The sequence below is a fragment of the Lampetra planeri genome, chromosome 31 (genome assembly GCF_965212315.1).
Source record: "Lampetra planeri chromosome 31, kcLamPlan1.2.h2, whole genome shotgun sequence".
NCBI classification, from domain to species: domain Eukaryota; kingdom Metazoa; phylum Chordata; class Hyperoartia; order Petromyzontiformes; family Petromyzontidae; genus Lampetra; species Lampetra planeri.
Genome location: NC_136137.1, coordinates 9,063,254 through 9,091,028, shown reverse-complemented (window position 1 = coordinate 9,091,028; position 27,775 = coordinate 9,063,254). Strand labels below are relative to the sequence as shown.

Below are 27,775 nucleotides of genomic sequence, written 5' to 3'. Positions count from 1 at the left end.
TGAGGCGCATCTCCAGATACATCCCAGGAGAGCTACTGCCCCTCTGAATGCTAATACGCACGGCCCGGCAAAGCGTGTCTGCCTGTCTGCGCGTGCGAGGGTGCTTTTATCATCTGCAGTTTTTTTTTGTTTGTTATCGTTGACAAGCTGCAGAAATTCTTCCTCTCCCATGCACATGGAGCGCAGGAAAGGGGGGGGAGGGGAGAGGCAGCGGCGTGCGGGCGAGATTGATTCACTCCGACTACCGTGGGGCCGCCCGACCGGGAACGGCGACTGAATGGGGGCTGGGAGGCTCGTGCCGTCGTGAACGGAGCCTCCGTGCGCACGGCTCTCCACTCCCGCGTCTCACGTGCCGTCCTCTCTGTCTGTCTCTCTCCGCCCGTCCGCAGAGCCCGAGCCCGTGGTCCTCAAACCGCCGGCCGAGGACGACGAGAGCAAGTCCGCCGGCGAGCCCGAGGCCGGCGACGGAGATGGGAAGAAGGCCGAGGAGCCCCAGGCCTCGGTTCTCACCGACGGAGCCGCCGCCCACGCCGCCGATGAAGAAGAGGAGAAGTTGGACGCCAAGACGGACACCAAAGTGGATGCCAAGGCAGACGCCAAGGTGGATGCCAAGGCGGACGCCAAGGAGGACACAGAGGTGCCCGCGGAGGACGAAGACACCCGGGAGACGATAGACGGTGAGAAAGCGGAGAAGCCGTGTGGGCCCGCCGAGGAGGGAGATGAGGAGCCCACGGGGTCCCTTGCTGAGCCTGACGACGACGACGACGAGGAGAAGGGGAAGGAGGACAAGAGCGCGGCGGACGAGGTAGAGGAGGGCGACGCGGAGAACGAAGATGAAAGAGGAGGAGCCGGCGAGGTGGATGTCCCGGAGACGCCGGACACCGGGACAGAAGAGCCGGAGGATGGGCTCGGTGAGTCGCTGCGTTTCACTCCGCACGGCCATCGTAGAACCACACACTCGCAGGGTGAGGAGCACGTGCTCATAGGGTGAGGAGCACGTGCTCACAGGCTGCTCCATGCATTTTCCTGTGTTTGGCTAATGGCCTAAATGAATCGCTGTGCCACTCAGCACAGTCCCCATATATAAACACTCTCAGGCTGCTCTATGCAGTTGCGTTGTTTAGTTGAATACATGGTTTGCATGTCACTGTATCACGAGTCGCAAGTTAATGTAGCTATTCATGTATGAATCGTAATTAAATGCAGAATCTGTAGACGGCATTAGGCATATGTTTAACAATAACATTTATTCTTAAACATGCTTATCCTGCAAATGCTACCTAATGGGTTTATTCAAATGCCAGCAGAGCATGGCATATGGCGTGAAACTCCGCACAGCTCATCTCTTTATCATTGACGTGGCAGCGGTAATTGCGCCAAACGTGTCTCATCTCTAAACCCGCTTGCATGCTAAACGGTAGTCTCATCGTTCAACAGGATTATCCAGCCGCTCCAGTAAAACCAATAATCCCGACCCGCCATTATCGTGAGCAGAGGTTTGAACGGGGAAGCCGAAAAGCTTCGCCTCAGACCGTGAGCGATCCTGAGCCGCCTCCCAAACGCTTCCTGCGTTTCACAAGGCGACGTTCATTTGCGTGTCTTTTACGTGCCAGGTAATCGACATTTAGTGTTTTGTTAATATGACGTTACGTTTGTGCAACAAGTAATACGCTTGCACACTTGAGTTTTTTTTATATGTGAGATTTTTTCAACTGTTTACATTTTTATTTTTTTAATTTAAATGTCCACGCTCGCACACAGCTATGAGACACCTAATTTTGTGCTCTCATCAGGGCAGGCCTCTGTCTGTGTTGAGCATTGGGGGCGGGGGGGATCTCTGAGACATTGAGGGGGGCAGGGTGGCTCACAGCTAAAAGTGCCCTGGGTTCATTTCCCAACTTTGGGCACCTTTCTGTGTGGAGTTTGCGTGTTCTCCCCCCTGTTTTTCCTGGGTTTCCTCTGGGTTGTCTCGTTTCCTCCCATCGCTTAAAAAATCACATGCAGTGGTATTGGCCAAAGATCCCAATGCTGAACATTTACACGTAAATGTACGCGTACATTTACGCGATCTAACCCAAAAACCTCTATTATGGATGATATTGGTCGCGAATGCCTACGTGTTAAGCTGAACATTTACCTGCAATTACACCATTGGTACCTCATTTGCCAGTAAAAAATATGATAATTGTTTTTTTACCCTTTTATCTGGCAACAAAACTGACCCTTTTTACGAGGAGTCATGTTTGCATAGACCACAATACCTGCAGTCATAATGCAAACAAAAAACACAACTCTGATAACGTATGCACTGTCCTCAACTTCAAGCATTTGGAGCAAAACATCGAACATTTGCAGGCTTATTTTTACTTCTTATTCAACTAAGTTCTACTTATTGTCAATGTCCTTTAAAAAAATGTTTAAATAATTACAGCGATACATCTCCGCTGCTCCTTACACGTGTATCTGGCTTGACCTCCTGAATGTGAAATTATGGTTGTTGGGCTGCCGTATGGAGGAAGAAGATTTTAATACTCATAGAGCAGTGATTTATTTTGTTCGGATGTAAGATGGCAGTTGTCCACATGTGCTTTCGAGTTGTAGTTTGTGCATTTTGACTTGATGTCTGACATCTCGCTCTACGTTCTTAGTCGGCTTCAGCGAAACGCCGGACCGACGTGTCCAAAAATGCTTGAAATAAACGGAAATCACGTCAGGAGAGAGAGAGATCCTCTTTAGCACACGTCCGCTCCGATAGACCGGTTCGCCTCCTGATAATCGTGGAGTTGCTTTAAGAAGTGTCACACTTCCCCAATAAGGATGAATTTGGTTCGTGAGCTTGTCTTTGTAGACCTTTGAATGTTATCCCCTCACCCGTATGGGTTTTCTTCAGGTGTTCCAGTTGCTTCCCTCATGCAAAACGCCCCTTACATAATACATTCACAAAAAAACAATCCCAAACCCCGTGGTAAAGAGTCGGCGATGTAATCCTGGATAAACAATTACAATTTTCGTTTGTTGCTGTCCTGCTGCTCTCATCCCCTTGCGGCTGTCCCATTTATCTTGGGTCTTTCCCCTGCACGTTTACATCGGTCAGCCCCACACGCAGCAAAAAAACACAGAAGAATTGCCATTACCATCTACGGGGAATAACATGTTGCCCCTGTCTAACACATCGCCGTTCAGTTTTACTGTTTTTTAAAGGGGTCTGTCGGTAAACAAGCCTGCGCCACAAATGTAAAGCACTTTGTTCAAGAGGGTATTTACCGCAGTCGTGGAACCATTGGCTTTTGGAAGTCAGAGGTGTAGTGGAACGAGTTTGTTACACATCACAGAACACCTGCGGTGATCAACGGTGCAGTGCATCCATCGTAAACGGGTCATATATACTGCCGCGTTATTTAAATTTATATAGACACCACCGGGTGTGGGAGCTGGGGGAAATGTGAGGGGACAAAAAAAAGATTACATTGAGAAGCGTTAAAACTGAGAGCGTTCAAGCCAGTGCCGGAAATGTTTTCACAACGCGTTCCCAAGCCTCTGCCACGCCTTGCCAAACCTTGTCCGCGTCCACTTGTGGATGTATTGCGATATATACGAACCGCGCATTTTTAATGTGTTTCATCCAAACATTTTCTTGACAGTGTCCGTCAGCTGCTGTGTATAAAACACGCCGTCCGGAACGGTGTGGAGATTACCTAGACTGCTTGGGCACCCAGGTGTGTTTTGTCGCAGCTGATCGACAAGCAGTGGCAGAGCGGGGAGACGTTGCGTGACGAGCGGGTGGTGACGATAGTGGCCGCTGGTCTTCACGCATCGGCGGTGTAGCATATTTGCGGCTTACGGGTCCCTTGTATCTCCTCGTGTGGCCGGATGAATAGCAATGTCTGAAGTCCAGGTCAGTTTAGCCAGGAAAATGTATTCAGTTGATGTACAGTCGATTGCTTCAGTGTCTCAATTGAATTTCAAACCTAATGTCAGAGGCCGCAGTATTTTCATCGTGATGTGGTCACTAGTCTGATGGCAACATTCACCAGGCCCCACCTGACAGAAATCCTAAATAATTTCATCGCGATAACTGAATAACAATGGAAAAAGTGGAATGTATACCATTAGTCTTGTGGTGTCAAAGTGTAAAGAAAACCCCCATGGAATCCAGGTGTTTATCTGTGGCTGCACGTCAGGTAGATACTAGATAGAGGTTGTTGAAAAAGAACAGAGCCATTTGTATAAATGGTGAGCTGTTTTGTCTCTGAAGAGGGTATTAGTTGAGTACCTGCACATACTACCTGCAGTAACTGCACCTTAAGTACCTGTACCATAGCCAAATTCCATTCCCCAAACGTCAAGTCCCTTCAGATTAAGATGAGGCATCTGTGTGTGTGTGATATAGGCAGTTATGTCAGGAGAACTGTAAACGTTACAAAAAAATCAATGAACGTACGAATCCCGAGACACCGGCGCGTGCGTCGTCTTAACGCATTTCTAAAAACGTTCAAACTCTGGCTGAGGCCCCCCACGAGATTTGTGTAGATGCACAGAGGCCACGCCGTGTCTCTCCACGAGCGCATTTATATCGGTGGAGCGAGCGATCGCGAAGCGCACGCCGTTCATGTGCGCTATCTCTCTCAGGAAATGTATCACCGCTTCCTGCGGCTGTTTTCACCTCGGAATACAGCGGCCGTGGGACAGGATTTCGAGGAAATCATGCCGATCGGGAAGGGGTATTTGCGGAAACGGCCACACGGGCCACAGAATGGAAATCTGGCACAGCTCTGAGCCACACGGAGACCCGGATATCCCACCTTTGCTGTAATATTGCTTAAGAATAATGGAACATATTTCTATTAACGACGGGTGGCATGGAGCGCACGCTGGTTCAGATTGAATCACGAATTGTTAGTTGACATCGCCAGGTGTGAAATAGGTCGGCAGTTTTCGAATCACTTCACACTCGTACTGGGTGTCCATGACCTGGGCCCTGCAGCACAGCCTGGCCTCATAATCTGCCATCCGCATCTGATAATTAGTTAAACGTGCGTTATCAATAAGCCGCATGATGATTATATTATTGTGCTACTTGCAACGTTAGCAATAGGAATCGTATACACGTTAGGATGTGAATATGTCTTAGCTCTCCACTGTTTTTCAGCCACATGGTGCAAATCTGCGATGTGTAAGAACGTTGAATTAAAACAAACACCCAAATTACCCCAGGCACATTGACATTCTTTTGCATGAGCTATTGAAAAAAATATTCCTGTACCGCACTTTGTCAATCCACTGCTGGATGAGGGCCTTCCCACACTGTGCGGGTCTTGGGGATTATTTCAACAGACTTCACGCTGGTCAGTGCGGCATGGAGCAATAGACGTGGGGACGCAGAAGTATAGTACAACAATCGAGTTTGCCGCTTTGCCCGCTGCTTACCACCACATAGTTGCGAAGCCTATAACAACCAGTTTGTTTGTTGTGATGGTGGCACATCCACGCACTTTCCAGGCTCAAACCGCTCAGCTTTCCGATATCTGATGAGAATCGAACTCATTCCGGGCGATTTGGCAAATAGGCATTGAAGCAATAATACCGTTGCCATAAATTAGAGCTAATGTGCAGAATAAAGAGAATGACAAAAGAGAAGGAGGAGAGAGAGATGGAGCACTTCATGTGAAGTAAATCGAGTGCACGTAATGGACTTTGACAAGCACAAAGAAGCTGGGAAACACGGTGTTGCTTAATGTTGCCGGGCAGCTGCAGGAATCGATGTGGAGGATGCGGCGTCGTCCTAATGGAATTAACATTCTGGCCGCAGGACCGCGTACACAGGTCGCTGTGTGAATTCCTCTTTGGAGCCAATGCTTGTGCGGCGTCGTAAATACTTGAGGTATAAATGAGACCGCCACGGCGCCTTTTTTTTGTTTATTCTGCCCGGACCAGATGCCCTTTTTTGTCCGCAAAGCGTTCCTTTACATTTTTTGTTTTGTTACAAACCGGTAGTGAATTTTTGTTCGTCTCAAATCGTGTCTCGTTGGCGTCAATATCGCGCATTGGTTGCGTTTAGCATGTGTGCCTTTTATTCTGGGCTGAAATAAAAGGGAGCGTTTGTCAATAGTAATGGCGGTGAAATAATTTGGCCTGTGCCAAGAAACCTAGCTCATGTCCGTGGATTTCTATTGATTTTATTTATACCCTCTCTCTCACACACACAAAGACCCCCCCCCCCCGTATAGAATTATTGGACTGTCGAGGCAAGTGCTGTTAGCGAGCACCTATGAATGGTACGTGAGGGGGTGGGTGGCCAGCGGCACGCCCAGCCGCCTTTGTCTCCCTCGTAGAGATGTTTACACATCGCACCAGGTACTCATTTGAGACTGGGTCGACCTAGGGGTAGGCCCAGGACTGGTTCAGATATTCGTAATCAATGTTGGCCATGAGTGGGAATCAAACTCCGGTCGCCGCTCCCCATACACACAATACACACGTATAAACACACATATACATAAACACATACCCACAACACCCACATACACACAACTACATACAGCCTTAATTTGAAGCTTTCGTGACTGCAGGAATCCATACTCTTTGGTTCTTTCGGTAAAGTCACGTAGGTAGAAATAAAATAAAATAAAATAAATCGCGACGTTTCGATCGCAACGCAAGCAATCCTCATCATACATACAGCATACAGTATCCGATTATAAAATAATACATTCCCACCGACACAATTTTATTCATAAGAATCATATTTAACACCGAAGCATCGCTCCACGCCCGCTGGCTACAGGTGCACGACACACCATTGCCGTGTCGTGCAAACACGCAGTGCGCGAGTGTGCGCACAGTGCAGCAAACGATATAATTACACCGATAATAACACCACGTCCACCAAGCGGTAGTGACCATCGCAGCCAAGTACAGTCCAAGCAATCTCCACGGATGACAATGCGTGGGGATGGGGCCTTGATGCCGCTGCAGCGGATTGACGAAGAGCTTGACTGCATTTACAGTTCTTCCTCCAGTGAGCTACGTGGGAGCTTAATGGCACAGAGGAGATGGCACGCGATATTAACTTGGCATCTTTTAGCAACGTTGAACGTGCGTGATTTACGCCGGTGAATGGTTGCCATCATCGCTTTGCCACGCCACAGCTCGGTCTTGTCAGCCCTGCTGGGAGGGGGGTGAGCGGCATTCTGTGGGATCCGGCGAGGCGGTAAGTTGGGAAGTTTACCGCTGCGAGCCCCACGGAGCATTGGTCTCTCGCATCCTTCCCCACCACGGATCATCGTCGGACCGGCCGATAGGGCGTTGGTTGGGGGGGTTGGTGGCCTTGGCGTTGGGGAGGCAAACGTGGGGGGATCCGCCTAGGCCACGCAGCCAGCGCTATCTCTCCGCCGTACACTTTGTCGTTTGAATAATGGAGAATGTGCGGTGAGCGGTTTGCAGCCAAAATGAGGAACATTTCAGGAATGCCGCGTGCAGCAGAGTTCCCCCGCGCCTGTGAGAGGTGGGCGGTGGGAAATGCGTGGGATTTCGCCGACTGATCTAATGCAGATCAAGATTCCTCAGCCGAACCAATACTGCAACATGAAATCGCACTCAGAGCTCCTATCTTTGTCGGGTTCGCTTTAATCACGCCCGTTCTCGCGCCGGGTGATCGTCTCTTTCCCGCTGGCAGCGGCGAGCACACGTGACAGCGCTGCGATGCCGCACGTGCGCTTGCGTGGATCGCCGACACGTGTACGTGTGAGGCTGGCAGCATGAAAAAAACGTGAGGCATTTTGTGTGTGTGTTTAGTTTGTCCCCCCGCACCTCCGATTAGCACGCGTTTGCTGTACTAAAAAATATATATGCCCCGGCCAAATATGCCTCTTAATGCTTCTTGAATGACATCCCAGAAATAATGGCTTTTATCACAAATTATCCGTAGCACACGATGGGTGGATGCGGCCTGTCGTGGGCTGTGTTGATTCACGGTTCAATTATCTGCGCCAAAATTGGGAGAAGCCTTCTACAGAGAGAGAGATGCGTGCGAGGTGGGGGGTGGTTGGTCTACAGGTGCTGCCAGTGGAGAGTGGGTCAGTGGAAGAGGTGTAAATCTCTTGCGCATAGTGGCGGCAAACCGCATCGCCGCCTTTACGGCCAAGTGCAGTCAAGGATGGTACACATCTTCAGCGCCTAAACTACGTTTCAGAATACTTCATAAAATCTGCCTGCACAAATTGTTATAGGCCGCTTAAACCGACTAACGATTGGGTTTGGCAGTTTAATTGTGCATTGTGCTCTGAGGAATAAATGTTTCCGTTACGGCATCCACTCAGCGTTTACCTTTGGGTGCGCTTCATCTTATCTGGCCCATACATAAAATTTGAGCACGAGGCAGACGGCAAGCTGTGTGCAACGCCGTGTTTCTATTAAGAGGGTCGCCCTCAAATATCAAGCTTAAATCCAGCATCGTCTAATTTCGATCTGATCCCAAAGTCTGTACGATCGTCCTGGCCGAGGGGGCATTTGACAACCGGCCCAGGCCTGGCGGGAGGAAGGGAGGGGGAGGAGGTACTCCCAGTGCCGGATTATTGTAGTAGCAAAAGTAGCAAATGCTACGGGTCCCGCACTTTCAAGAGCCCCGCGCTAAATGCGTTCAAGCCATCAATTCCGGTTCAGTGATTCTGCACTTGCTATTACTATAGTACTATACTGCCTTCAACTTTTATGAACGATTTGTCGTATTATCTGGCTGTGTAGCAAATGAAATAATACAATTACTTTACTATGCAAGTAAAACATGTATGTGTTTTAATATTTACGTGTTTTTTTTTTTAGAACATATGCTCCAGGCCCCGCACTAGCTTAGTCCGGCACTGGGTGCTCCACGTGTGTGTCGGGGACAACGGTGAAAAAGATGCAGGATGTAAATGGAGCCAACTGCGTTGCAGGTTTTTTTTTTCAAAGTCATAAATGTATCGCCATTCCTGAATTAAAGAAAGTTCTCGTGTTTAGTGACGAGGCTTAGGAAGATGAGCTATGGGGGTTGTCGTGATCACCCCGCAGCTACGTGCGGGCGTGTGGTGAAAATCTTCTCACCGAAATCAAACCTCGCTGATGTCGCCCTACGCCCAGCGCCTTCTGTGACTTTCAACACCAATTTGTCCAACACCCAAGTGGGTACCATTACTCGGTGGCATTTCCCATGCCTTTGCACGAGCGTGGGTTAAGCCTGTGCTGGTGAATGAGGCTTTAGCAGTGAGAGAGTCACGTGGCCACCCCCTCTAGGCATACTGCACGTGATGGAGGCCCGTGCGCTGAGCTAGCACCACTGAGAGCTTAGGTTCGGACCCAGGCAACTGCCTTAAATTAGACTCAGCCCAGTCACCAATGGCTGCACAGAAAAGCAAACACGTTAAATGTTGCTCTGCACTTCATTTGGCTAAATTTCAGCTCTTCGAATTTTAACTATTAGTTTGGCTGTCATGCAGTGAACATTACTGTCTGAAGTAGGGCGGGTGGCAAGGTACTGCCCCTACTTTGTGGATCTAGAAGTTATTTGTAGGGATCTCAGAGGTAGCTCTGTGATGCTCGCTTCCGGAGGGAATTCTCTAACACGGCTGTTGCATTCGCTGCATGTTGCAGAGTTTTTCAGTTTTTTTTCAGTTTCATTTATTTGGTATAGCCCTGTGAGCCATTCAGCTCTTGAATCGGGTGCAACCGCAACAAACAAAAACAGAGGTTCACGGTTCGGGTCCAGCAACTGCCCTGATTATTACTGCGGATGCGTGAACCAACAAAGTGCACGCCGTCTGCTTTACAGCGGGCGTGAGAGATCCCTTGACGCAGTTCGCAGGAGTAGGCCAATGTGTTTCCCCAGCATCGTGGCCCAACTATTCCAAATTTGACAAATTACTCAATTGTACTCTGCAAGGTGATCATTGTCACTGCCGATGCTTGTCAGGACCCTCCTGAAAATAATCTTGAGGCTTTTATGGGCAAACAAGCGTAATAATAAGAATAACATGATAGGTTTCACTGCTCTGCGAGCCATCTGAATGAATTCTTGGGGTCTCATGACATGACACACCAACAGCACAAAAAAATGCTGATGGGTAGTGTGAGTTGCAGCTTGAGGCATGGCTGTGTGATTGTGATGTTTGTGCCAAGTCTGTGAGCACATAACGTAGGCATATATCCCACCATAAACATCACACTTTCAATGAAAATTTGTGTGAAAAATAGAAAAAGAAAGATAAAAAAATATTCAGCATTCTGTGACACATAACGTCAAAAAAAGTCTAATTTTTGCAGTTATGGAGAGGTGGAATTTATGTTTTGTGCGTGTGTTTCTAACAGTCACTTTCCTGTGCCATGCATTCGCATCATAATTGTTCGGCAACATTTGGGCTACCCGCCTAAACACACGCCGCCGCCGTGACTATTAAACACACACATGGAGAGCGTGTTCGGTTGTATTCTCTGTGGAGGTTGAGAGTGGGCTGGTCGACAGGAAGACATTGTTTCCGCAAGGGCCACACCCCCCTCCACCACCACCACCCCACTCCAATTCTCAACCTTCGCCCCCCCCACACTCAGATATAGCTGCAGCCTTTAGCGTGGCTCGAGGGGTGCAGGAACACTGGGGCCCACGGGGTCTCACAGCAGAGATTCGACGAGCCCCTGTGTTGATAACGTTCGGAAGCGGGCAGCTGCAACAGACGGGTGTTGCCGCGCCATGCGTGCGAATTTATTATCGAGCGGCAGCGTGGGGCGTGATGGATGAGTTATCTGGCAGTGGCAGAGCTGTCGCAAAACAGAGCCGCACACACACAGGCCTCCGGGGCCTCCGCTTTCCCCTCATCCTCCACTTCCTCCCTCGCCCTTTTAAGGCAGGAATGAGCGGATGGCTGCACTTTGAACTGAATGTTGAGACCTCGCGAACACTCGCACGAGCACCGCCGAATGCAACTATGGCCTGTGTTTTGAGAATTACCTCCTTCCTCCTGCTGGTTTCACATGCACACGCGTGTCACCTGACTGCGAAGGTTTTTGGCGGTTGTGCCGTACGGCTATCCGATGTGTTTTCGGGTCGTTCCGTGTGTTGTTCGGCACGATGTCTGACGTTTCGCTCCCAGCACGTAGAGCAAAACGTCAGACGTCACGTCGAAGAACACATCCGTACAACCCAAAAGCACACTAGAGAGTTGTATACGTACCCGTTATTTTGCGTAAAAATCTTAAGATGCTGTCAGATTGAATTGATTATAAATAAAAAATATATTGTAATTATATTGGTGCACAGTTTTGTCAACAAAATGCTGTAGTGATAAAGTGATAATACACCTCTGGTTGTCAGGTTCATGGCGTAGCGCGCTATATCCACTGCAACAAAACTCTACTCCACAACAAAACACTCAGTAAGATGTACTAGTGTCTTCAACTTTAAGAATGGATGACGTTTTGCTGCTGGAAGTTTGCATTGCTACGGATAGGTTATATTTACAGTACAATGCAACAGCTTCTCAACTTTGTACACTTTATGACGATGCATAATTAGTTTAGTTGTGTGGGTCTAACGTCAGTTACATTTTACCCACACGATCTAACCAAAAATAAACCAATTGTCAAGCATAAAACGCTTTGTATTATTGAAGTGCATGGTGCTCATACGTTTTTAAGAACAGAATTCATTACATGCAGACTTGCTACTCCATTTTTTTATATGGTGTTGTCATCCTTGACTTAATCACGCTTGTTGCATTAATCTAAATGATGTTGACATCATGGTGGCCTGTAGTAATTGAGGATAATGTTCCGTTGCTGTGGGTGTTTCTTAAGAGTTTTGCGCTCGGATCTTTCTGGCTGCAATCTCGAGTGTGTACATGTGTAGATTTAACTTCTCCGAAAGTAAGTAAACTGTCGCGGGAACTGTAAACATTCCGTACAGATAACATACCTTACTTGGCTGTGCGCTAGATCATTCCAAAAATAAATCTAGTTCCCAGTAAATATATTTTCCCAAGAAAACCAGAACCCATGCACGGTGCAGGGCTGCGTGAGGGCCTTCAGGAGTTGTCCTCATTCTCCAGCTCGAACCCTCGGAGGCCACAGACACAGACCCGCAGGCTCTGTGGCCACCTGCAATGCTTGCCACTTGAGCTGGGACATCCGGTTACCTAAGGCATCCATTACTCTGCTGACTATCACTTCGATCGTTCGAGTAATCGCACGTATGTATGCATGTTGTACTTGTTTCGCACCGTACGTAGCCAACCGTGCTAATCGGAGGTGTTGGGAGACACAGGGAGAGACACTGGAACACATGGGGAGAGACACGGGGGCACACGGGGAGAAATGGTATAAGACGGTAGTAGTTGGAAAACAAATATTCTCACCTCTGTTCCCACGTTATGCTGCTGGATGAAAGGTGATGGGCAGGGCTTCGCTATGTCATCGGCATCGTCAGCCACATCACGCTTGGAGTGGCATATTGGGGGTTGCTCGCTTTCGGGATGCAGGATATGGGGGTGGACGCTTTAAATTTAAAGGAGTCAGAGGAATCCACAAAAATTAGTAAATTACCAATGTTTGGTCAATTACTCAACGAAGTTGACTGCTGCCTACAAATACGGGAGCAAAACCTGTGCGGAGGCAACGCAGCGGTCCGATGAAAGACTTATCCTTCCGAAGAGATAAATAATACAATAATTCACTGCCGGATAAAAGCCTCACCCTGCCATGTCAGTCGTGGGGGTTGTTTGATCATTCTTCCCTGTGCTGGTCACTACAGGTTGGTGAAGGAGAGAGGCTCGGATATCACTCGCCACTGATGTTAACCTTGACCAGGAATTGATCTCAGGTTGCCAGACTCAGCGTAGTGGCGTGCCAATTACCAACCAGGGGCACAACGTGGTAGTGCAGCAAAGCAGGTGAAAAGTAAAGGCGCAGCCCTGCAGTCACTTTGCCCGCGCCATTGGCGGTGGAAGGGCCTCCTCCGCTAGAGAACGCGCGAGAGTGCCGGGGCACGGCGTGGAACGAATGAATCTCCGAGCACCTGCACGATCGCGCACGCTGGGGGCCGAGGCGGCTGCTCGCGCGTGCCGCGATTTAATTCGAAGCGTTCCGCTCCGCGAGGGCTTCTCGCAGAGAGCGCCTCTGCCATGCATTGATGCAGTGCCTAGGTGAAAGAGGAGGGAGTGGGGGGCGGAGGAGGAGGTGAGGGGGGAGGAGGAGGGGGAGGAGGGCACTGCACATCCGTCCATGTACAGTGTTTCGGAGCGTTTCCAGGATCTCATCCCGATGGCGAACACTCACTCGGGTTGATGCAGTGGATGGGAAGTTATGTTTAATAGTAAAAACCATCTTATTTGTAAACGTATTATCCGCATTGTATGTATATACGTTAAAAAAAATTCGCACTGTACATTAGTAATTGTCTGCACACCCTTATCAAGCCGAACTAAAGTAATTTTGACCGCACCAATTCTTCCTATTCAGCTGAAACGGCCTCCCAGGTGCACTGATTTCATCCCATTATCCGAGCTTTCATGCGGATAAGGGGGGTGACCCAAAATTAGTGGCCGATGCATCCTATTCACGTTTATCCGTGCATTACCATCCGCATAAAAGGCGTAATCTTTGTGCATTAACACTGACAATAGGATCTGCCATTAAATAGGACAGGAGTAGTTTCACAGAACATTGTTGCTGTAGGTCTGGCCAAAGCATACAACCCCTGGACAGTGGGCTGTTGACAGCCCATTGCCCCACCGATAAAATAACAAGCACACGTTCCACTTTGTGCAACGTCCACAGCGTTGTCGCCCAGTTTTCAACGGGAAAAACGGGCATCGGGCGACGCTCGTTTCCGCTGCGCAAGGTCTGTCGACTCTGCCTTGCGCGGATAAAGTGATTAATGCCGGTGCTGTCAGCGCCATCGCTAGATTGTCCTCCCTTTATTACAGCCGTCGTCACGACACGAAAATAACATCCATGATAGAGGTGTGTTTCGGTTTAGGATCGCGTGAATATAAATGTGTCGTTAAAACCCGCCGCCACCCGACGCGGCCAATCGGTAAGGTTTGCCACGTGAACAAAACGTGGCAATTCGTTATTGGTTCAGCACACCGATGTGTTGGAGAGTAAACCCACAACATTTACGTTTAGTGCAATGCGGCTGACGGTGATTGACCTCGGATGAAGCAGGAAATGAACAGAATGGAGTCCCCCACCCGCCAGGCATTGTTGAACTCTGAGGCAGGGGAAGTCGCGGGGAAGGGGTGGGACAAGGACATTATGTGGATTTAGGAGTCATTCCAGGTCTCTATCAAGGTATCAGTTTTGTCAGTTTCATCTTTAGTAAATTCTCCCGTGATATTTTTGACAAATTTAGGTCTGTTGGGTGACAACCAGTGGCTTCTTGCAGATTCGTTTTGTGACTTTGCGCCCGAAGGAGTTGGCAACGGGGCCTCCACAGCGGTGTTGGACAAGGGTGGGGCGTTTTGTGTGGGCACGTGTCACGCTCGTCGTGGTTAAATTCGACACAGACGCCTTGGGAATCAATTCGGGCCGAGACGAGGACGGAGTCCCACCAATTCCTGCCCTCTTGCGTTTGGCGGTTTTCATTTTGCGGTGCTGTGCGCATAAACAGTTGACATTGGAACAGCAGAATTCCAAGTATGCGAGGAACTGCAGATGCGTGCATACATAGAGTACTGTACGTACGTAGTGTGCAACACCCCCCCTCCTCCTCCCCCGCGTACGTCTGCCCCTGTCTTGCTATGCACCTCCCAGCCCTGCCTCCCCTGCCAACAGCTGGCACCAGAGGCCAGCGTTGGCTGAATGAGATTCCAGTAAACGGAAAGGAACCGTGACGGATGGCAAGTTGTGAACGGATGCCGCCGAGTGGGCCGGAGGGGTGCTGGTTCCGAGCCCGACCTGTACTTTATGGGCTTCTTCGGAGCCAGCATTAGCGCGCCGCCTGATTGCGAGCGTCTGCAGTCCAATGCTTGGGAATGGTGTGTGGTTGGTGGGTCATACAGATTTTGTGAAACTCCCAAACTCTCGTGGGTTCGTTGACCCTGTTTGGGCAGAGATATGCATGCTCTCGCCCCTCGTTCGTGCACAGTGGGTTTTCTGTGGGTACTTTGATTACTTTTCCTTTCCTCCAACTAGATTAAAAAGCACATGGTCAAACGGCCCAATGCAGCCATATTTAGAAAGAGGTTTCTTGAGACCCTGTGAGTCTTTCCTGGATGATTAAATGATGACACTAATTGTTACCAGAGGTGGCAATAGCGGGTGGCTGATGAGAGTCAAAGCACTGGTGAAAAGAGGGGGGGCTATTGAAGCGTTTCACTACTTCGCCACCACGCTCCAGTACAGGGGAGAAGCCTCCATTCGAGGGAGTTCTAGAGAGTCCCTCTACAGAGAGTACTTTGTCCGACTCTTCAATGCTCGACAGACATCTCGGAAGAGGTGCAAGTACCCACGCTTTATCCCACCACACAGGACCTGCATAGCGACTAACTTGTGACCTAGCCATGCGGAGAGAGGAGGGGGGGGTGTTAAGACAGGGGGTTTATTTAAGCACTTTTTACATCTAAATTTAAACGTCATATCTTTATAATTTATTTTCGTGTTTAGTTTGTTGTTCTTCCCCCCCGTGCCTCCAAATTAGCACGGTTGGCTACGTTCAACATACACACATACGTATGAAAGAATAAGAATAGTTTGACCTTTTCTGGCAATAAAACAGTTGTGTTAAGATTATCCAAACTCCCAATTTAAACCTTTTGCAAGGAATCATGCCTGCAATAACCACACGTACTTGTTGTGTGGTTGGTGAGACTAGGCCCTAAAGAAGGCTGTCTCTGGTGTAGACCAATTCGTTTCAAAGACGATGCATATATAATTATTAGAGCATGTTGTCTGTTTGCACCACAAGTACGTATGGTTAATGCAGACATGATTCCTTGCAAAAGGTTTCTATTTGGTGGTTAAAAACCTCTTAACACCTGTTTTATTGCCAGGAAGGGTAAAAATCTAATCTTATTTTTTCATACTTTGCTACTGCCAAAAACGATCCCATGTTTTACACAGATGCATTAAAATGTTCCCATTGTTTCAACCGTAACGTTATATTCGGTGCATGTGTATCGTGAGACGAAAAATAATCCCAGGTTATTAATTCCCGATTGTAATTAACGTAAACTCACCACGGCACGTTATTTTTCTGGGCACCGTGGGATTGCGGCAAAGGCGCGTCTCGGATGTCTCCAGACGGCCGAGCTGCGAGCCGGAGGCCTAATTGAAAGTCAATAAACGTCCCATCCAATAATCTATTAGAACCGCAAATAAATATGCAGTGGTTTACAAAAAGAAAAACCGGTGAAAGCATTTTGTTCCTTGAAGGGGTGTCTGTCTGTTAATCAGATTGGGCCTCTTTGCTAAATGAATCTGGCAGAAGCCTCACATTTTCATTGCCTATAAAGCGTGAATTGCTGTCTGTTTTTCTGGTAGTGTTATGCTTGTGCTCACGAGAATTTCCACGTTGAATAGGCCAGAGATCAGATGTGTTCAATGTCACAATAACTCTTCCCAATCAATTTCTACTTATGTTCATGTTTCCTACACCTCCGATCAGCACGGTTGGCTACGTAAGGTGCGAAAGAAGTTCAACTTACACACATACATGTGCAACTGCAGTGGGATAGAGCAGTGGTTACAGTGGTTCGCACACTGTGCTATGAACCCAACGACCCGAGGGATATCACAACTGGTCCTGCTTTCCTATAATTTCACCAAACCCACACTAACCAGCATGGTGAAGTATGGTTGCCCCACCCCCCTGCCCATGACCGACATGGCACGGGGAGTCCTTAATTCATGAGTAGATTGAGTTTGGCTGGAATAATTAATTAATTTGTACTCTAAGTGTAATAATAGCTTTCAAAATGTCAATGAAGTATAAAGGAGGTTATTATGGAAATAATTATAGTAGCTCACAGATTTAGAAAATCCTGTTTTATCTTGAATTAATGGTCATTGACAGCCAGTGGTATGTTTTGAATATGTAACCGGCAGTAGGCGTGTGTATGTTAATTCCAGAAATAAATTACAAAATGTAATTAACTTTGCACAACACGTTGCCCTCCCATTGGGCCACATAAAAATATATAGCGTGAATTATGGGTCGTTTGCCCAAGTTAAACAAAGAACATATGTTCTTGGGCAACCGCCCACCGTAGCGTCAATCAATGCTCATCGTGGTGCAGCGAGCAGGGCTCGCGCCCGCTTGGGTCGCATTCACGGCGTGGGACATGAGGACGGTGATCCAGGTTTCGTCTCGTTAAAGCTCCGTACGTGGCCGCATGGGCTCCAGACGTTGGCCCTTGATCCGTGCCGTCACCCGCGCGCTTTGTTTTTTGTGCGGCGTGCAGACTTCTCAGCCGTGGTGCCGCTCACAGAGAGGCTCGACACCAGCGCTCACAAAGCCCGCGCGCAGCTCATCGTCAAAGCCAAGCGGCAGAAACCCTCACGCGGGAAACTCCGCAAGACTGACAGCGAGGTCCGTGCCGTCGCACTCCGGTCGTTCGCCTCGCTTGGCGTCACTTACGTGTGTGCGGCTCGTGAAAGTTCGCTCGGTTTTTATCGATGCGTTCACACGGTGGTCTCTCGACATCTTCGCTCGTTAGTCTCTTCCGTGAAATTCTGCGTGCTTCGAAAAGAGTCGCGCTTAAGGCACTGACCTTTCTCGTTCAACTGCCCTCAAGCCTTTCACTCCATGACCACGACAGCAATCATCGTGGGGTCCTTGAGGCTTCGGGCTGCATTGCGGGACGTGAGATGAATACGAGACAACCCACCAGGGGCCGCACGCCAGCCACTGCGGTTTTCACTGCGGCGTGATCATTGTCATCGTTCGAGGGCCGCTGACGCACGGACGCACAGTTCATGTGTAGCACGTGCGGCGTGTGCGGGCGTGCGCACGGTGACCAGTCGCTCGACGTTGTCAGGTGGCGGAGGAAGAGCTGGAGTCCACGCCGTCCTCCCCGGCCACGCAGACCGTGGTGCCGGGAGCGGCCGAGACGTCGTCGCCCAGCCAGCCCACGGAGACGCCCATCGAGGCGGCCAAGTCCACCTCCCTGGCCTCGCCCGTCAGCCCAGGTACTATAAACTAAATTTCGATTTAAAGCTTTCGTGACTGCAGGGATTCATCTTCTTGGTTCTTTCGGTAAAGTCACGTAGTAGGAAAACAATAAAATAATAAAAATAAAACATAATAAAATAATTCTCACGACGTTTCGGCCACAACGAAGAGCTTCTTCTCACCTCCCCCCCTCCAACCCAGCTTAAATATAGGCTCCAAGCTTGGTGGTGTTCCATTCTTCACCTGAGGACGGCTGCTTGCGTTGTGGCCGAAACGTCATGAGAATTATTTTATTATGTTTTATTTTTTTTATTTTATTACTTCCCTTCTACGTGACTTTACCGAAAGAACCAAGAAGATACTATAAACTATTTTTTATTTTACCAGGTAAGGCCCCACTGAGCTATATAACTCTTTTTCAGTAGCGACCTGGCCACAAATGATGGCTCAAGGAAGTGGCTTATGACGTGGAAATGTATAGCAGCCAAATATTCTTAAACGCATGTTTCTAAATGTGGAGGGAAAACTCAGAGGCCCCCGGAGTAAAATACAAGCGACCATGCGGAGAACAATCAAACTCCAAATATACAGGTGTCAGGGTCGGGATTGAACCCACGAACTCCTGTATACCAGGCGAGGGAGTTGACATCTGGCAACGGCAAGTGATGAAGGCCCCACTGGCAGGCCATGGGATAGATCCAGATGTTGTGGGTTAACTGAATAAGGTGACCGACAGATATTGTCACCTACACTCCCCACCTACATTCACTTCACAAGCTCTTTCCAAAGTGGCAAATCTTTAAACCACCCACACCAAGTCATTGTCAAGTCTATGTAGCTTCAAGTCCTGCACACCAGCCTAGATCCACATCACCCCATTTCTTATCTTGCCCATACCATACCTGTGTATCTACCTCGATCTGGCAGTGTCTGAGCACACAAATGCACACACACATACACACATGCATAACGACAGCAACAATAACCACCATTGGAACCTCCTTTGCCAGTAGCAAAATATGATAATTGTTTTTTTACCCTTTTATATGGCAACAAAACTGACACCTTTTTTTACAAGGAGTCATGTTTGCATTGCCCACAATACCTGGTCGGAATGCAAAAAAAAAATAACTCTGATAATGTATGCACTGTCCTTGAAATTGATTGGTCCACACCCGAGACAGCTTTTCTTAGAGCCAACACCATGTGAGACTCGGCTCTAAGAAAAGCTGTCTCGGGTGTGGACCAATCAATTTCAAGGACAGTGCATACATTATCAGAGTTCTTTTTTGTTTGCATTTCGACCGCAGGTATTGTGGGCAATGCAAACATGACTCCTTGTAAAAAAAATGTGTCAGTTTTGTTGCCAGATAAAAGGGTAAAAAAACAATTATCAGCAACAATAACCGTTCGCCACTAAGTGACGGTGACATCCCTAGAGTGCTTGCGCTAGGCTAAGTGGACTTGGAGGCCATGTAAAGTGACGACGGCTCATTAACGTATCATGGAACAGACCCAGGTGTTATGGGTTCATTGACTGAGTTTACTGGCTGGTACACTACCTGCAATGCTCACTTTGCCATCTTGACGTGTTTAGGCTGCCCGGCACTCTACTTATCGTTGTGAGCAGCTGCCTCAAACGAACCATGAGTCACCCCTACAGTGTCCAATATTGAAAAACAAATACATACACACACACGCACGCGCGCAAACCACAGACGCGTTGCAAGACCATGAGCAAGAGCGTGATAACGATCGCAGAGCAGTTGGTCAAACGAAAACACCCGTATTATCACGTGCACACGCACGGATGGCATCCATAATAATATCGATGAGCAACGCGCAGAACAGCGTTCGCTCACTCTCGAAGAGAGCAGGTACGACTCGGAGGCAAGAGGAAAGCAACAGACGAGCGGGAGAGTTCAGCCTCGCAGCGAGCCAGCGCCAATTTTTTTTCCCAAGCTCTGCGGTCCTCTATACACATCTAGGCTTTGTCGTTCAATCGACGGGTGTCTACGTGTGGGAGGAAACCGGAGCACTCGGAGAAAACCTACTCGCACGAGGGGGGTGACACTCTATCCCATAGAGACGGAAACGGGTAGAGTGGGAGCGGAAGATGGCAGGTCACATTGGTGTTGGGTCATCAGGACGGCTCGAAGCCGGGTCCCCTGTACGTGAAGCACAACCTGAGTCAGAACCTCAGTTAGGCCGAGTGCCACGACCTGTTTCGTGGTAATTATGTTCAACGTGGCATTTACATTCCGTACATGTTGTCAATTTTTCACGCACCTTTGCCTCTAAAAGGCCAATCAGTTGAAATTTTAATTGCATGTCATACAAAGAATCGGATAGTTCTTTTTCTTACTCTGCAAGTATAGAATAGGTGCCGCGGTGGCGAGATGTATAACTGCCTCGCTTGGTACACAGGAGGTCATGGGTTTGACCCCGATCCTGATGCCTGTTCTCCCCGTGGTCGCGTAGATTTTGCTCCAGGTCCTCTGGATTTTCCTCAACACATTTATAAACCCGCATATAGAATATTTGGCTGATATAAATTTCCACGTGATAAGCCACTGAGCTATAATTTGCAATGGTCAAATCGATTTTGAAAAAGAGCTCTCTCGCTCAGTGGGTTTTCCCTGCAACATTTTATTAATATTATTAATTATGGAATGTAGCATTGCATTCAATCTTCAATCACCTGCAAAGTTGTATCTTTCTCTCGTGACTTTCACAGCTATGAAATGATATTGCACTGCTTTAGTGCCAATCGGAGAGAGGGAAACAAAGGGATAAGAGCAGGAAAATAAAGTGGGAAATGCTGCGCATGAGTTGCTGTAAAAGTTCCCTGCACTTGCTAGACAAAAACTTTGGCATATTTGCACAGTCACACCAGTTCACTGATATGTACAGGGTGGTCCAGATGTCTTGTGACCCCAATTTAATTCTCTAAAATTGAATCTTTTTTTTTTGTAAGGTTTATTTAAAACCGAAATGAATATGCAGAGGTAAACAATGTTAGGGGTCAAATATAATACATCTGGACCACCCTGTATAATGGGATTAATATTCGATAGGTCTCATCCACCCAGATTTCAGCCACAATACACAATCGGCATGTAATTCGGATAATCAGGAATACAGGCTTACCGATTAAAACAACTTGGAATGTAAGTACAGTGGTGGCAGCTACAGACAGGCCACGACCCTAAATAATCAATACCTGAGTAAAAAGCAGCCTGGTTATGGCGACATGGCCTAGCGGTAGAGCATTCACGGTTGGTTGCAGAGGTTTTCTATTCGAATCCAGCCACCCGGCCCCCTGATTGTTGCTGCTGCGGTGTTGTGTAACGTGGTTCGCAAGAGCGGGCCATTGCGTGCCGGATTCGTGGTCCAAATTTACCAATTAAAAAAGAAATTCCGGAAAGGTACTCAATTGGAATTCGCAAATAAAATCATTGCCCTCTATAGTGAACAAACAAAGTGTCGTCAACCGGAATGTAAATAAATAAATGCATCCACACCAGATGTCTCAGGAGATGCATCTTTTAAAAATGTACCTTCATTTAAAATGCTCAGCCGTTTTGATGACGAACAAAGTAAATGCGCGAGCTTGGGGGACTTTGCGAGCATCATGCGCCCCAGTTGCTGCACGCGAAACCGCCGAGCAATTAAACCCCCATGGGAAAAAAAACCGCTGCGCATCTTCACTCTCCGCAGAATGAAAGCGGTTACTCGGAAGTAATTTAAAAATGCGTCCTTTGTTTCCGATGCTTTTGTTGCAGCGGCACGGGCATGTGTCCCTGGCATTGCGAGGTGGTACTCTGCTCGCAAGTAAACACGCACACACGCTGTGGCACTGCCGAGTTTGGGACTGCCAGGAATCAATTCTCAAAGGGAGTAAATCTGAACCAGCATTCCTTTGGAAAGATAAAAAATTGTACGGACAAAAAAAAAACACGTCGTAAGTTCAGGCTTAGTGAAGCGGAGTCGACAGGTAATACAAGAGCTGTCTCGGATCTTTTTTTTAGAAGCAATAAATGTTGAAACGAGTTTGTAAATCGAAGTGCCACGTTGTTTATTGTATGCTGCAGAGTAAACAGGGGGCAGCGTTTCCCTTTTTACAAAATGTTACTGTTTTGTAAAGCTGCCCGAGTGCTCTGTATTTTGTTGTCCACTTCTGGCTGTGACGTTGCTTGACAATAGCACGGACGGTGTGAGAGCCAACACCGGCAAGCCAATGAGCCCGAAACTCCTGCCGTGTGTATCCTTAATCGGCGTCGCATGGTGGGATCTCCTGCTGTGCCAGGAATAATGAGACCTTGGATTTGTGGAGACGGCTTCCTCGTTAATTCCATAATGCGCGAGTGATTGGACAGGGTTGTTGTCCTTTTAAAGGGGAATCTAATGTGCTCACTACACCCCCCACCCCCACCTTCCTTAGCCTGTGCTCCACTCTTATTTTGTTAAGGCTTCGTAGCCACCAAGGAATAGGAGCTTAATGATGAGAGGCGGGGGGGGGCTACATGGCTGATTAACCTTCCTCCGTCGCTCTGTCTCACTGGATTTGGCCTCACTATGGCACACCCATAATTAGTGCAGGTGAGTTGAAGGATAATTGTGGGATACTAGGTTGGTGGGTAGGTTTTGTAAATAGCCTGTCAGCTGTAGTACAGGCCCTGGCGTTTTGCCGGGTCATGGAGACGGGGGCAGTCTTCTGGCGCTTTGGACATCTGCGAAAAAGAGCTTTGTAGCTCATCGGATTCCTCCAGTATAAATACACATTTTGATTCATTCTGCTTTTGTTTTTTTTCCCCCCCAGCGTCGGATGCTCGTACCGGAGACGAGGACAAGGATGCTGGCTTCTCCAGCCCGGGAGAAGGACCCGAGGACACGCCCACCAGCAAATCCCGGCTCAAGTTCCTCGACATTGGGTTCGTGACCGCAGCCAGAAAACACTCGTATCAGGGTCAGCAAACCCAGCACACCACGTCCAACGTACCTCTCACTGGCTGTGTCTACTAGTCCCCGTACCACCTTACTCCTTTCTGCCATTGGCCCGGGAAGTATTCAGTGAGAGATTTAGCCCTGAATAAATCTGATTCACTTTAGCTTTTAAACTATTTTAAATACTGCATCAAACACACGAGGTTTTAGACGACAAATTCCATTGAGAGATATTAGCTTCGCGAACATTCCCTAAACGAGATAATTATTCAGAGGAAGCATGGATTTTCTGACGACACTTTGTATTATGCTGTCTCTTACATGCGATGTAAATGAATTCACAATAACTTACCATTGACCTATGAACACATTTGTTTTTAACGTGCAAAGATTGTTTTCTCAATATTTTCCCCATCCTATATGTAATGTTAGAGTAAAAAAATATTCAAGAATAATACATTTAAATTAGCAGCAGAATGTAAAATCAATTGCTTGTAATGTAAAAAGACATTGCATTCTTGGATAGATATAATTTATATATCCATATCTAATTTATATATACTGTATGTATATATAGATAGGTAAAGGAAGATGGATTATCAAGGTTTCGAGACAGATAATTCGTTTTAAAACAGTATAGATTGCCTGGAGCAGATGTAATAAAATTGCAACCTAATAATAGAGGGTCTGACATATTCAGGACACGTAATCTTTATTTTTGTTAAATAAAAAGACAGGAAAACCGAATGCTGCTTTTCTACTGATTTCAAACATGACGTGCCTGCCAGAAAAATGTTAGGTGAGAAAAGTGATAGGTTGACAGCCACTTGTGTTGAGCAAAAATGCAGTTTGCAAATCAACACAACGGCCGAACAACACAAATAAAAACTCTTACCATGTCCCTGAATCCCACATTGTGAACACTGGGGGGAAAAAATGCACGGTAAAAGTAACAGGCCACTTTAGACACAACAGTGTAAGTGTACTATTGTAGCCTTCTAAATATTGGCATACAAATTGCACCCCAACAGTGGAGCAAAAGCGTGCTACGTTTAAGCTGTACTTTTCCTCCACAATACATTTTGAAATTGCAGTGATTTCCAATGTGTGCGCCCGAATAACACGTCACGTCCCCAAGTGTCCGCTGGCGTCTGTGTGACAATGCGGGGCGAGTTTAACCCCCGGAGCCACCGCCGGCATCCGCCTTCAGCAAAGTGCCCTTTGATGTGGCCCCCGTTTGATTGGTCGATGCTCGCTCCCCGATTGCGCTCCCTCGGGACGGCAAGGGGCAGAACAACGAGGCTGCTTTGTTCGCAAGAACAGCGCCAAGGTTAACCGTGAGTGGCGAACCCTTCGCGGAGGGAAACAGCAAGGTCGATGAATAAGCCGAGTCAACTGGGCCTGATGTGTGTTTTTTTATCAGCACGGCCGCTCTGACCCTTTGCCTAAGGATGCCGGTTATTAATAGCCAATCACCGAACACCGGTTCCCTGCACCGCGACGAATGCGGTCAAGTAAGGGATCGGGTGTTCCAGCGTGGCGGTGGGGCGGCCGATCGCCGGCATTCGGGAGTTTTGGGATTTTGTCATGGAACCGCCCCGGCAAGGCACCGCAGCTGTGCGTAACTGTCGTCGGAAAAATATTTCATGTATGCAGGCTTCGTTTTTTTTACAATGTTGCCAATTTACACCTGTTATGTTGGCTTTTACTTTTGTACATTTCTCATTGAATGATCGCGAAAGTTTTTTTTTTCCCTTGGGACGTAATATCGTAGCTTTTCATTAGTTTCACACGCTGGGAGCATCTTCAGCGAGACGTCAGGTATCATACCGAACAAAACGCGCCAACAAGCCTGAAAATACATCAGAAAGAAATCCAGCACAACTATGAAATCCTACGCACTTGTACGTAACATCATGGTTAACAAGACCTGGTAAATTCTAATCAATAGAAGCCACATGCAGTAGCCGCATATTCCATCACGCTTCCTGTTTCGTTCAACTCGGTGTTCCATTTCATGTTTTACACCGCAGCTCTCAGTGCTGGTGGAAGTGACTTTCTTTTATTCTCATTGCATAATTATTATGCAATCAAATCGATGTGGTGCGGCGCTCCGGCTCCACATCATTAGACCCCCATGTGCCTCGCGCTTCCCGAGGTCATTCCATTTTTTCAGCAGGAAGGCCCTGGAGGCTCGCTTAATATTTGCCACATACCTTGTGTGACCACCTTGGGACCAGAGCAAAGCAGTTTCAGAATAGGTCATTCACGTGAGTTACAGTGACGGGAGGTCGTTATCGCCGCCTGCTTATCTGCGAGGCGAGTTCTTTTTTATGGATTGGAGTTATAGGTATAATCGTAACTACCGGGAATCGCTTCGGACACCGGTGTTGTGATGCAGCAGCAGCAGTATGCATACCAACAGGGATATTTTATTGCCGGCAACAACCTAACGAGCATGGCGACGACGATGATGATGAGATGGGGAGGCCTTGTCGTCTCTCCCGCACGGTGACTGATGGCCGTGCGTTCTCTCCCGCGCAGGGCCTCGCTGCGGCGATCGGGCCGAGGGAGGAAGTCTGAGAAGGACCAGCGAGCGTCCACGCTGCCCAGGTGAGTCGCAGTGGCTCGCAGACCCAGTTGCCTTCAACACAGACATGCTGCATCTACGTATGTATAATAACTAAGATCTCGCAGATATAAGTACGAACCGTTGGCGCAAGTGCTATTAGCGAGTGCCTGTTAAGCCCGCTCATGGCCTACACCAGCGACGATTATCTGAACCGGTCCTGGGCCTCCTCTAGGTCGACTTAGCCTCAAATTGAGTACAGGCAACCCCCGCACCTACGACTTAATTGGTTCCTGGACGGTCTCAAGTCGAACCCTCATTCCCCATAGGCGCGACGTTATAAATTGGGGTTCCGTTCCTGGAAACCCATTACATACCATTCAAATACCAAAATGGACCCAGAAAATACATGAAAGTAACCCTAACAAACATTTATTGTACCTTAACATAACTTTTACAAACATTAAATAAAAGCGAACACATTTGAAATTTCTTCATGTGCATCACATTTCCTCTTCTCAGACATAGCGGAAGGCGACAATTCTTCAAAATGTTAATAAAAAGTGAAGAGCGTTGCTAACGAGACTCTGTCGGGCTATACTGTACATACCCATACGGCATAAGAGCAAAGCAGCGCCATCAGGCGACGAGTCTGAGCATAACATGTCGCCTGTACACCGCTACTATACACTACTATACACTACACTGCCATAAACTACTATACACTACTATACACTATGCTACTATACACTACACTAAGAGTCTGCGCACGCAGACTCGTCGCCAATCGACGCGGCGTCGGTAGCAGTCGTTAGGCGGTCGTAGATACGAGTTTTGGTCGTTACTGTGTTGGGGGGGGGGGGTTTACTGACTATGAGAAAGGTCACAAAAGCAAGTCGAGTCATCGTAAGTCGGGTGTCACCTGTACCTGGTGCGGTGTGTAAACATCGCCACGAGGGAGACAAAGGCGGCTGAGCGTGGTGTTGGCCACCCACCCGCTCGTGTGCCGTGCCGACCTTCATAGGTGCTCGCTAACAGTACTTGCCTTGTTAGAGGCTATATGAGAGAGCTTCGTCTTTGTTAAGACCTGCGCGGCTCACGAAGGGGTGGTGTGACCAGGACACGTGCCCAGTCGCCTGTATCTCACAAATCGGGATAGCTTCGCACCGGAATGCCAAGCATGGGTCCAATCGTCACCGATATTGTCATTGATACCATGCATGCATAACTTGTCATTTAGGTTCGGATTGACCGAGGAATAGCTAAGGACCGGTTCAGATAACCACCGTTGATGTCACCGGGTTCGTAGCGCGGCGCACTGACTGGGTGACCACGGTTCAGCCCGTGCACGTGCAGTTATTGGCACTCGCTCTGAATCGCGACATTCACACGGGTGACATTTAACCACCAGTTGGAATTACACGATTAGCTCTGGTGGCATTTGCAGACGAAAGTAGGCAAATAAATTAATGAAATGGCCTCATTTGTAAATGCGTCTTGTTGAAGCTTTCATTTGGAAGCCCAAATTGCAACGGTGATGCTTATTACAAGTTAATTGATGTCTTCATTTTGCTAACCATCTTTGCAAAAAGTCTCAAATCTAAGCAGTGTAGGTTGCAAAAAAGTTTTTGGATTATTAAAATACAATGAGTGGAGGTGGCCAGGTGGCTCATGGGGCCTGAACAATGACAGAGCACTGAGTCGGCAACACTGAGACACTGGGTTTAAATCTGGGTTTCAGCCACCCATGATTAAACCATGTTTTCAAGTGTAATGAGTTCATGATCTTAGCCTGGTCGCCAATGACTGTGCACAAACTTGGCTGTTCACCTAATCCAGCTGATTTCCAGCTCTGACAATTCTAAAATGTTTCATTTGATTGACTGGCAGCAAACGCACTTCGCAGGGGTATATATAATGTGTACTGCCAGTGTAGACAAAGAGGCCCCTTTGAAGGGAATTCAGAAGTATAGCACGTAGGCTTTCGCGACCAATATCCTATATATAGTTTTTCTATTAGATTGTGTAAATATAAATCCGCCACCACCCGACACAGCTAATTAGTAAGGTTTGTCACGTAAACAGAACATACCAATTCATTACTAGTACAGCACACCGGTGTG

General features: G+C 47.9%; 1 protein-coding gene across 3 annotated transcripts in view; it reads left to right on the top strand.

Annotated features, from left to right (window-relative positions):
* LOC144729189 (uncharacterized) overlaps positions 1-27,775 on the top strand; it is a 133,080-nt gene that overhangs the window by 91,879 nt on the left and 13,426 nt on the right. For all 3 annotated transcript variants that reach the window (XM_078609227.1, XM_078609226.1, XM_078609228.1), the window contains exons 11-15: positions 390-911; positions 17,427-17,554; positions 18,003-18,153; positions 22,959-23,070; positions 25,628-25,696. In XM_078609227.1, coding sequence (XP_078465353.1) covers positions 390-911; positions 17,427-17,554; positions 18,003-18,153; positions 22,959-23,070; positions 25,628-25,696 — 982 coding nt within the window. The remainder of the gene's footprint in view (positions 1-389; positions 912-17,426; positions 17,555-18,002; positions 18,154-22,958; positions 23,071-25,627; positions 25,697-27,775) is intronic.